The sequence below is a fragment of the Agelaius phoeniceus genome, chromosome 4 (genome assembly GCF_051311805.1).
Source record: "Agelaius phoeniceus isolate bAgePho1 chromosome 4, bAgePho1.hap1, whole genome shotgun sequence".
NCBI lineage: Eukaryota > Metazoa > Chordata > Aves > Passeriformes > Icteridae > Agelaius > Agelaius phoeniceus.
The window spans coordinates 73,837,876-73,849,928 of record NC_135268.1 but is presented as its reverse complement, the minus strand read 5'-3'; the positions used below and the strand labels follow the sequence as shown (position 1 = coordinate 73,849,928).

The 12,053-nt window shown below is 46.3% G+C and overlaps 1 protein-coding gene across 5 annotated transcripts in view; it reads left to right on the top strand.

Moving 5' to 3' along the window:
- Window positions 1-12,053, top strand: part of EXOC6B (exocyst complex component 6B) — a 319,988-nt gene that overhangs the window by 150,207 nt on the left and 157,728 nt on the right. For all 5 annotated transcript variants that reach the window (XM_077177925.1, XM_077177924.1, XM_077177922.1 and 2 more), the window contains exons 7-8: window positions 2,101-2,277; window positions 11,340-11,408. In XM_077177925.1, coding sequence (XP_077034040.1) covers window positions 2,101-2,277; window positions 11,340-11,408 — 246 coding nt within the window. The remainder of the gene's footprint in view (window positions 1-2,100; window positions 2,278-11,339; window positions 11,409-12,053) is intronic.

Below are 12,053 nucleotides of genomic sequence, written 5' to 3'. Positions count from 1 at the left end.
GTAGATTCAGGGTTATAACTTCATTAGGCCTTGTTGGGAAACTCATGGCAGCGCTGGGCGGGCCCGACCCCGACCCTTTGTTGTGTTCTCTTCTGAAGGACCGAGTGCTCCCGCCCCTTTTTGAAGTCCTAATTCCCTTTATGGGATGTTGCAAGGCCTTTCTATAGAGTGCTGCCTCTGAAGTCCAAAAATCCCGGTGCCAAAAATGCCCCTTTCCCCATCGGCCTCGCGTCCTGACGTCGGGAGCAAAACTTTGTCCTGGGCAGTGTCCACCCAGACCTTTCCCTCTGGGGCCCTGTTGCAAAAATTCCCATTGTTGGGATTCGTCCCTGAAGAGATTTTTTTTTAAAGGGATGGGGTTGGGAGTCCCCTGGCTCAGCTGGGAGGAGCACTCGGAGTAAATAAGCACTCTAGGGCTACTCCTGCTTTCCAACCACTAGAGGTCAAGGTTGTGCTGTGGGATAACACATCCCACAAGGATTCACATCCCGGTCCAAGGATTCACTCCTGTTCCCGCTGCAGCTGCCTCCAGGGGCAGCTTTGTACACGGAATTTTGTTAGGGATTGCCCAGCTGGTTAATTAATTCAGAGCTGATTGTGTGTGCTCGGGGTGAGGAGCACTTTGAGGTGGATTTTCCGAGGGATGGGATGTCCATGCCTGGATTTTCCAAGGAATGGGGTCTTCATGCCATGCTTGGATTCCTCAGATGTAGGAATTATCCAGTGCTCAGTCCCTGGTGGGGTTTTGCTTCCCAAGGGGAGATTCCAAAGGGATTTTGAAGCTGGCAAAAATCAAAGCTGCTCCTGAATAATTTTTGGTGGGATGTTAAAACTTCCAAGTTTTGAAAAGGAAATAATCTGGGAGGTTTGCACACAGATTAAGCACACTTTGTGCTCTCTGCAGTTCAGGTAGCAAAAGTAATTAATAATTAGAGATTTTTAGAAGTAATTAATAATGTTTTAATTCTCCCTTGGTGTCACTGACAGCTGGATCTCCAACAGGTTTAATGGTTTTCCTTCTAAATCCAGGCTGCCACATTCCCATAGGGAAGGGGATGAGCCCCTTTTGCCACCTCAGAGAATCCTGGAATTCCTGAATGTCCAGGAGCTACCTGGGCTTGTGGAAAGTGTCCTTGCCCATGGAATGAGAGGATCCTGAAGGTCCTGTCTGTGATTCCATGATTCCCACACACCTTTCTCCCGATACATAAAAAATCCACAGCATAATATGGGGAGGAATCCTCTAAATCTGTGTCTAAATCCATATAAATTCCAGGTTTTCCAAGTGTTTATTTTCCAGTTACACCAGCACACAAACCCACATGTCCAGCAGGGCCACATCCATGGGATTGGCCTTTTCCCCCTGGTTTTGGCTGGGATTTGGCCCTGGAGACCCCTCGTGTGTTCGTGCTGCTCCCATTCCTTGCCCTTGTGTTTGAACTTGATCAGCTCCTGAGCAAGCGGGCCTGAACCACTTTTCCTGTCGATTATTGTGCTCCATATCAAAGGAAAAACAATGGAATTTTTGCAGGAGGGCACAGTGTGACCTCAGCTGCCAGACAACCCCAAAACCCCTGGAATAACTCCGCGTGTTCCCAGCCCTCCATCCCGCTGCTTCCAGCACGTTTTCCTTGAGCACCTTTTACAGCTCGTTCCGCACATCAACAATGTGCAATTAAACCCTCCTGGGCTCCCACAAAAATGCTTTCAGGAACCTCTGGGGTCCAGATGTGGAATGTTTTGTGCCGCCACGGCTGGGAAAGAGGAACAAACCCAGCGGTTCAGGAGGTCCCTGTGACAGTCACCACATGGCCCGCGGGCCAATATCGCTGCAGCTGGGCCGTAAACGGATCAATGTGGCAGCACGGGGGCCGGGGCGCTGGGATTTGGAAAGAGTCAGGAGCGTGTTTGGATTGTTGCATAATCCCTGGCCTGCTTTGCAAATGGATCTGGGAATATCTGGCTCGGGGGAAAGGCGACGTGTCGGAATTCCGCCGAGCGCGTGGCGCCTCCGGCCTCCTTTGTCCCCGTTCAGGGCCGGCGGCTCCTCGTGCCTGAAAACCAAATTGAACCCCAGGTGGAACCTGTGTTTGCTCCTAGGCACAGCAGCAGAGGAACCTGGACAACATCGTGTCCCAGCAGCCCAGGATTGGCGGGGGAAAGAAATCCAAGAAGGAGTTCAGCGCCAGCTCCGAGCTGGAGGTGAAGAACACCAGCCCCATGTCGGAGCAGGATTCGGGGATCCTGGATGTGGAGGATGAGGACGAGGAGGAAGAGGTAAACACCAAACTGGGTGGTGTGGGGCGCCTGTGGTGTCTCAAGGGGCTTGATCCTTGCTCATGGGGGAGTCCTGAAGGTGCAGAAGAGCTGGAGAATGTGGGATGTGTCTCCAAATTTGGTTATTTTGTGGTTTTCTCCCTATTCCCATTACTGCGCTCAGTAGAGAGGCCAAGGATTGGGAACTGCCCATCCCAGTCTGTCCCAGCACCTTGGTGCTCCTGGAGAACGTCCATCCCTCAGGGAAACATTGCTCCATAACCTGATTTTTGGCCTTTTCCTTTCTCCTGGTTTGTCTTTGGATAAGGCATTGTGTCAGGATGGGAGGTGGAAATTTAAATTCCTTCATGTGCTCCCTTCTTCCCTTCCTGCTGCAGCTTCCTGCACTGGACAGAGGGTTTTGGGAACCACATAGCCTGGGGGTGGTGTTGGTTTTTCCTTCCTCGCAGTGCTGGTTCACCTGGCATTTGGGATGTTTCCCATGGAGTACAGCCCCATGTCTCAGGAAAGGCAGCTGCAGTGCAGGACCTGGGGGGTTGAGCCGTTGGATGTGTCCATCGTGCCGTGGGATGCAGCCGTGTCCTGGACCTTTTGGGAAGTTCTGTCTGCCCCTCTGGATGGTTCTTCTCACTCGTTGAAGCCTCTTTTGTCAGGAAAATGATCTTTTCAGCTGCAGCCACTCCCTGGGCTGGGGAGTGTTTGTCACCCTGACCGTAACAGCCCCTGAGCAGCCAGGGAGGGGACCAAGGACGAGCTGGGAATTTGAAGTTGGGTTGTTCAAGTGGTTCTGGGCTTTCTGTTTTCCCTCTGCAAATCCATTCCCTCCTTTCCATGGCTGCTGTGCATCCAGAGCAGAGCGAGGTCACACCTTCCTCCATGGGGATGGAATTGTGGGCTCAGCCCAGACCCCTCCTGGGACCTGCTCTGGGACCCTCTGGAGGGGCTGCACATTCCTACAGCAGCATGGAATGAGGCCCTGGAGCTGCTGCAGGGCTGGAGCCAGGCTGGCAGAGCTGGGAATGTTGCCCTGGAGAAGGGAAGGCTCCAGGCAGAGCTCAGAGCCCCTGGCAGGGCCTGCAGGGGCTCCAGGAGAGCTGCAGAGGGACTGGGGACAAGGCCTGCAGGGACAGGAGCCAGGGAATGGCTCCCACTGGGAAAGGGGAGATTGGGCTGGGATCTTGGCAAGGAATTCCTGCCTGGGCTGGAATTCCCAGATTTGCTGGGGCTGCCCCTGGATCCCTGGCAGTGCCCAAAGCCAGGTTGGACATTGGGGCTTGGATCCACCTGGGACAGTGGGAGGTGTCCCTGCCATGGATGGGATGGGATTTAAGGTCCTTTCCCACCCAAGCCATTCCATGTTTCCATTGTTCTGGCCTGTCCCAGACAGGTGATTCCCATCTCTGGGTGTGGTGGCCCTTTGGTGACCTCACAGGAGGTGGCCCTGCAGTGGGGGATGGGCAGGAGGGGCTGTCCCCATCCCAGTCCCTGTCCCAGGGTGGGCAGTGGCCGCTGTCCGTGGTGATGAACAGCGGGGAGGAGGGGCAGCAGCCACGGGACCCCTGGGTGCACCTGGGCAGGTGCCTTGGAGGAGGTGCCATGGAGGAGATGCCATGGGGGAGATTCCATGGAGGAGATGCCATAGAGGAGATGCCATGGAGGAGATCCCAGGGAGGAGATGCCATGGGGGAGATTCCATGGGGGAGATCCCATGGAGGAGATGCCATGGGGGAGATTCCATGGGGGAGATCCCATGGAGGAGATGCCATGGGGGAGATTCCATGGGGGAGATCCCATGGAGGAGATGCCATGGAGGAGCCCCCATGGAGGAGATGCCATGGAGGTGCCCCATAGAGGAGATCCCATGGTAGAGCCCCATGGAGGAGATGCCATGGGGAATATCCCATCTAGGAGATGCCATGGAGGAACCCCCATGGAGGAGCTGCCATGGAGGAGATCCCATGGAGAAGCTCCCATGGAGGAGATGCCAGGGGGGAAGATCCCATGGAGGAGATCTCATGGAGCAAATCCCATGGGGAATATCTCATGGAGGAGGTCCCATGGAGGAACTCCCAGGGGGAATATCCCATGGAGGAGATGCCATGGAGAAGCCCCTATGGAGGAGATGCCGTGGAGGAGATGCCATGGAGGTGCCCCATATAGGAGATCCTATGTGGGAGATCCCTTGGAGGAGCCCCCATGAAGGAAATCCCAAGGGTAATATCCCATGGAGGAGAGAAAAGCGAGCAGTTTGTTCCTGATCAGCTTTGAGTTCCCCATGTTCCTTCCTCATAGAATCAGGGAATGTCCTGGATGGAAGGGGATCCACAGGGATCATCCATCCATCCATCCATCCATCCATCCATCCATCCATCCATCCATCCATCCACCCCTGTCCCTGCTCAGACCCCCAGAATCCCACCCTGGGCATCCGTGGAGCTCTGTCCCAACACTCCTGCAGCTCTGGCAGCCTCAGGGCTGTGCCCATTCCCTGGGCAGCCTGGGCAGTGCCAGCACCTTCCTGGATGAGGAACCTTTCCCTAAAATCCAGCCTGGGCCTCCCCTGGCACAGCTCCAGGCATTCCCTGTCCCTGGGTCACCAGAGTGAATCCTCCTGGGGATTTGTTCTTTTTGGAAAGAAAATTATTGATTTATTGGCCAAAAAAAATCTCTCGAGTGGAAATGGAGCCATTCCAATTTTGGAGTCCTTGGAGGGAGACCCGGAGGGGCTGGAGCATGCCCAGGGAAGGGATTGGAGCTGGGAAGGGAATGGAGAATCCCTGAGGGAGCTGGGAAGGGAGTGGAGAATTCCTGAGGGAGCTGGGAAAGGGCTGCAGAATCCCTGAGGGAGCCGGGCAGGGGCTGGAGAATCCCTGAGGGAGCTGGGCAGGGGCTGCAGAATCCCTGAGGGAGCTGGGCAGGGGCTGCAGAATCCCTGAGGGAGCCGGGCAGGGGCTCAGCCTGGAGCAAAGGAGGCTCAGGGGGGACTCTGAGCTCTGCTTGGAGCTTTCCCTTCTCCAGGTGAACATTCCCAGCTCTCCCAACCCGGCCTCAGCTCCCTGATGTCTCCTGGGCTCTCTCCAGCAGCTCCAGATCCTTTTCCTGAGGACCCCAAAGCTGGATTGGAGCAGAGCCATGGCTGGGGGCAGCAATGGAGTTTTAGGGACAATTCCTGGAATGTTTGTGTCACCTGCAGTCCCCCCCTGCTCCGTGCCCTGTCCTGGAGTGGAGCCCAGTGGGTTCTGGGTCCTGTCCCGTGTCCCTGTGCCCCAGCTCATCCATGGGTTCCCATCAATGGGACTCTGGGATGGTTCCCAAATCCCCGGATTTGGCTCCTCTGGAATTCCTGGTGTTCCAGTCTGGAGGGTTTTCACCCTCACTGAGGGACAGAACCTGTGCTTGTGTCCCGCTTTTAGCCCAAAACCCACCAAGGGTCCAAGGTCCAAACCCTCAGATCCCAAATTAACCCTTGCATCCCAAATTAACCCATCTACCCCACATTAACCCTTATATCCCAAATTAACCCTTCTATCCCAAATTAACCCTTCTATTCCAAATTAACCCTCATATCCCAAATTAACCGTCAGATCCCAAATTAACCCTCATATCCCACATTAACCCTTATATCCCAAATTAACCCTTGTATCCCAAATTAATCCTCCTATTCCAAATTAACCCTCCTATCCCAAATCACCCCTCATATCCCAAATCAACCCTTCTATCCCAAATTAACTCTCCTATCATAAAATAACCTTCATATCCTGAATTAACCCTCCTATCCCAAAATAATTTTCATATCCCAAATTATCCAAACCCAGAGCAAAGCTTCCCTAAACTCTGAGCCATCCCTGTGCTGGTGGCAGCCAGGGCTGCAGGTTTCCATGGAAAATTGGCCTTGCAGGAGTTAAATCAGCTGCAGGATTCTTTACCCTACTTGCAGGAGGGATTTGGGTGTTTCCAGAGCCCTGCCCCACTCCCAGCTCTGGGAACGTGCCTGCTGCAGGATTTGGGAATGAGATTGGGAGGTTGATGTTGTGTGGACGGGGAAATTTTGGGATAAGATGAATAAATCCTTTGTTCTGGAAATCAAGAGGGATAAAAACCAGGATTGGGCTGGAGGGGGTGTCAGGGGAGCCATCAGTCCTGGCCTGGGGCAGCCCAGGCTCCCATGGCATCGGCACGTCCCAAAAATCAGGGATTTATGGATTGTTGGGAGCGCTGGCAGTGCAGCTCTGGCGCAGGAAATGCAGGCACTTCTTCAGTGCTAAATTCAGGGAATTTTAATTTGTGTCTGAATGTTGAAATAGCAGATAAACACCTGAATTTGTCAATGTGAGACAGGGTCATTGTGTGATGGATGTGTTAATCCAGGCAGAGGGAGAATTCCATGGAATCATGGAATGGCTTGGGATGGAAGGGACCTGAAAAATCAGGGAAAATCCACCTGGGACAGTGGGCAGGGACAGCTCCCACTGTCCCAGGTGGATCCAGCCTGGCCTTGGGCACTGCCAGGGATCCAGGGGCAGCCCCAGCTGCTCTGGGAATTCCAGCCCAGCCCCTGCCCACCCTCCCAGCCAGGAATTCCTTCCCAGGAAGAAATTCCCATGAAGGAATTCTTTCACTCCAGTTCCACATCAGAGAGGAGTTTATCCCACCAAATCCCATCCCATTGCAGCCCTGCCATGGCCAGGGACATTTCCACCATCCCAGGTGCTCCAAGAGCAGCTCCAGAGGCAGGAGCTGGAGGTGCAGATGTGGGAATCCCATCCTGGATCACTTCAGGATGGGCTTTAATGTCCCTCCCATCCCAAACCACTCTGGGGTCCTGGGATCCCCCATTTCAGCTCCAGCCAGGACTGATTTCCCTCACACCCTGCGATCCTTTACCAGCTCCATTTCCACCTCACAGAGGAGTTTATCCCACTAAATCCTGAGGGTGCAGATGTGGGAATCCCATCCTGGATCACTTCAGGATGGGCATTAATGTCCCTGTCATCCCAAACCACTCTGGGGTCCTTGGATCCCCCATTTCAGCTCCAGCCAGGAATCTTTGCAGTGCTGAGATCTGGTTTTCCTTGCATGGAGGAGATTCTTTCACTCCAGTTCCACCTCACAGAGGAGTTTATCCCATAAAATCCCGAGGGTGCAGATGTGGGAATCCCATCCTGCAGCACTGGGATCACCCCAGGAAGGCCATTAAGGGATCCCAAACCATCCCAAACCAGTCTGGGATCCTGGGATCCCCCATTTCAGCTCCAGCCAGGGCTGATTTCCCTCACACCCTGCGATGATCCTTTACCAGCTCCATTTCCCCCTCACAGAGGAGTTCATCCCAATCCCGGTTTTCCCTCCCCATCCCTCCCGAGGAGCCTCCAGGATCCTCCCTGAGCCCCCAGCTCCCCCCAGCCTCACTGAAACCCCAAACCCATCCCATTTCCAGGGCTGTCCATGGCCCGTCCATCCCTGCCCCTTTTCCCACCCCTTTTCCTGGGATTTGGGGTGCTGGAGCTTCCAGCCCCCAAGGAGAGCCAAGGGAACATCCCCAAAGGACACAAAATGCAAATTCCCCCTCTGATCCCACCCAGCCTCTTCCCCAGGGGAAAACCAGGAAAAATCAAACCCAAATGGGGCTGTCAAGCAAATCCAATGTGAAATCCCAAGAATGAGTTGGGTTTTTTTGCCTGGTTTTTGCCTTTTTCCCCACTTTCTGTTGCGTGTGTGGAGCCAGCATCCCTTGGATTCCGTGCCTGGAATGAGTCCCAGCGTTCCATGGGATTTCAGTGGAGCAAAACCAACATTAAAGGGCATTTTCCTGCTTCCAAGGCCCTGAAAAATCAGAATATTTGGGGAGATCCCAGGAATTAAATGGAATTTTTCCATAACTGGGATCCTGGCTTTGCCTTGGACCCTCTGGTGTTGGAGCTGCTCTCACCTAGAAATGATATTTTGGTGTGATAAACTTATTTAAATGGGATTTTTTTAGAGTCAAATTCAACTAAAACTGATTTTTTTTAGAGAGGAATTTATTTATATTTGAATTTTTTTGAGTTATATTCACCTGAAAGTGTTGTTTTAGAGTGGAATTTAGTTCTATTTGAATTTTTTAGGGTTATATTCACTTAAAAGTGATTTTTTAGAGTGGAATTTATTTAAATTTGAATTTTTTAGAGTTGCACCCCCCTTAGAAGTATTTTTCTGAAGTTACACTGATTTAGATGTGATTTTTTAATGATTTCTTTTGCCTAATTATATTTCTTAGAGTGGAATTTATTTATATTTTAATTTTTAGAGTTATATTCACCTAAAAGTGATTTTTAGAGAGGAATTTTGTTCTATTTGAAATTTTTAGAACTAAACTCCCCTAAAAATGATTTTTTAAAAATTATACTTATATAGATGGGATTTTTTTTATAGTTTCATTTGCCTAAATGCGATTTTTGAGAGTGGAATTTCTTTATATTTTAATTTTTTAGAATTGTCCTCAGCTAAAAGTGATTTTTTTGAGTGACACATTTAATATTAGCATTTTTAAAATCAGATTTTTTTTTTAGTTACATTGATCTAGATGTGATTTTTTACAATTTCATTCACCTAAATTTGATTTCTTGGAGTGGCATTAATTTAGATGAGATTTTTAGAGCTGAACTCACCTAAATGTGATTTTTAAAGTGGAATTTATTTAAATTGAAATTTTTTAGATGTGCACTCACCTAAAAGTGATTTTTTTGGAGTTACACTGATTTAGATGTGATTTTTTTAGTGTTTCATTTTCCTAAATGTGATTTTTTTTTAGCGTGGGATTTATTTAAATTTGTATTTTTTAGAGTTGCACTCAACTAAAATTGGCATTTTGGAGTGACCCCAATTTACGTAATTCTTGATAAAATATTTTGATAAATTATATTTTTACAAAAATTATGATAAAACAAATATGATTTATGTGATTTTTTTATAGTTTCATGTACCCAAATGTGATTTTTTTAGAGTGACTTTCATTTAAATTTGATTTTTTTGGAAGATTTCACTTCTCCCCATGTGATATTTTACTCTTTCACTTGCCCATATTTAAATTGCTTTCCAGTTTTCCTTATTTACCCATGGAATTTTCATGAGCCACACTCACCTGGGTGGGAATTTTTGGACTGACGCTTAAATTATTTTAATTTAATTTCTTTAGAGCTACACTCTCCTAAATGTGATTTTTTTGGAGTGACTTTCATTTATATTTTTGTTTTTTTAGGATTTCAGTTGTCTCTCTGTGATATTTCAGAGTTCCGCTTACCCATATTTAATTTTTTTGCTGTTCTACTTATTTATAAATGAAATTTTTATGGCTTGCACTCACCTAGATGGGTTATTTTAGTGACACTTACTTAAATTTGATTTTTTCATAGTTTCATTCACCTAAATGTGATTCTTTTGAGCAACAAACTTATTTAATTGTGATTTATTTTTAGGATTTCAGTTGTCTGTGATATTTTGGAGTTCCACTTACCCATATTTAAATTTTTTGCACTTCTACTTATTTATAAATGAAATGTTTAAGTTGAACTCACCTGGATGGGATTTTTTAGTGATGCTTATTTAAATTTAATTTTTTCATAGTTTCATTCACCTAAATGTGATTTTTTGGAGTGACAAACTCATCTAAATGTGATTTTTTAATAGGATTTCAGTTGTCTCTCTTTGATATTTTAGAGTTCCGCTTACCCATATTTAAAGTTTTTGCTGTTCTACTTATTTATAAATGAAATTTTCATGGCTTGCACTCACCTGGATGGGTTCAGTGACACTTACTTAAATGTGATCTTTTAAATATTTTCATTCACATAAAATGATTTTTTTTGGAGAGACAAACTTATTTAAATGTGATTTTTTAATAGGATTTCAGTTGTCTGTCTGTGATATTTTAGAGTTCCATGTACTCATATTTAAATTTTTTGCAGTTCTACTCACCTAGATGGGATTTTTTAGTGACTCTTATTTAAATTTGATTTTTTTATAGTTTCATCCACTTAATGTGATTTTTTGGAGTGACAAACTTATTTAAATGTGATTTCTTTTTTAGAATTTCAGTTTTCTGTCTGTGGTATTTTAGAGTTCCACTTACCCATATTTAAATTTTTTGCCATTCTACTTATTTAAAAATGAAATGTTTAAGTTGCACTCACTTGGATGGGGTTTTTTAGTGATGTTTATTTAAATTTAATTTTTTCATAGTTTCATTCACCTAAATGTGATTTTTTGGAGCGACAAACTTATCTAAATGTGATTTTTTAGTAGGATTTCAATTGTCTCTCTTTGATATTTTAGAATTCCACTTACCCATATTTAAATTTTTTGCAGCTCTACTTATTTATAAATGAAATTTTTATGACTTGCACTTACTTAAATGGGATTTTTTAGAGTGATACTTATTTAAATTTGATTTTTTAATAGTTTCAGTCAACTGTCAACTAAATTTGATTCTTTTGAGCAACAAACTTATTTAAATGTGATTTTTTTTTAGGATTTCAGTTGTCTGTCTGTGATATTTTAGAGCTCCACTTACCCATATTTAAATTTTTTGCAGTTCTACTTATTTATAAATGAAATTTTTATGACTTGCACTCACATAGATGGGTTATTGTAGTGACACTTACTTAAATGTGATCTTTTTAATATTTTCATTCACATAAAAGTGATTTTTTTTGGAGAGACAAATTATTTAAATGTGATTTTTTTTTAGGATTTCAGTTGTCTGTCTGTGATACTTTAGAGCTCCACTTACCCATATTTAAATTTTTTGCAGTTCTACTTATTTATAAATGAAATTTTTATGACTTGTACGCACATAGATGGAATTTTTTAGGGACTCAATGAAATTTGATTTTTTTTATAGTTTCATTCACCTAAATATAATTTTTTTGAGCGATAAACTTATTTAAATGTGATTTTTTTTCGGATTTCACTTGTCTGTCTGTGATATTTTACTGCTCCACTTACCCATAATTAAATTTCTTGCAGTTTTTGGTGGATTTTTGGTGAGTTTCCCGCGTTTTTCATGGATTTCCTCCCTGTTTCAGGTGCCTGGAGCCCAGGATTTGGTGGATTTCTCCCCGGTCTATCGGTGCCTCCACATCTACTCTGTCCTGGTGAGTGAATCTGGCTTTTCCTGCTCTGGGGAATTCCATGGATCCGCCCCTCCCTCCTTTATCCGGGCATGTCCATCCCTGGGGGAGGAAAAAAATCCAGATATGGATGGGTTTGGGGAAAATCTGTGAAATTCCTTCATGCATGGCACAGAAATGCAAAGGGAATTTCCTCCTGCTGTCCCAAACAGGGAATTTTTCATGTGTCTGTATTTCTTGGTTGCTGGGTTTTCCTCCAAGAATTCCCCTTTGGATGCAGGAATTTCGTTATTCCATGGGAATGGACAAGTTTTGGGCAGGGATTGGTTGGATTCTGACATTGTTGTCTCCAAGAATTCCTCTTTGGATGCAGGAATTTCGTTATTCCATGGGAATGGACAAATTTTGGGCAGGGATTGGTTGGATTCTGACATTGTTTTCTCCAAGAATTCCTCTCTGGATGCAGGAATTTCGTTATTCCATGGGAATGGACTAGTTTTGGGCAGGAATTGGTTGGATTCTGACGCTGTTTTCTCCAAGAATTCCTCTTTGGATGCAGGAATTCCGTTATTCCTTAGAAATGGAGGAATTGTTTCCTCCGAAAATTCTTTGGATTCATTGATTTCATTATTCCATTGAAATAGGAGAAATTTGGGCAGGAACTGGTTG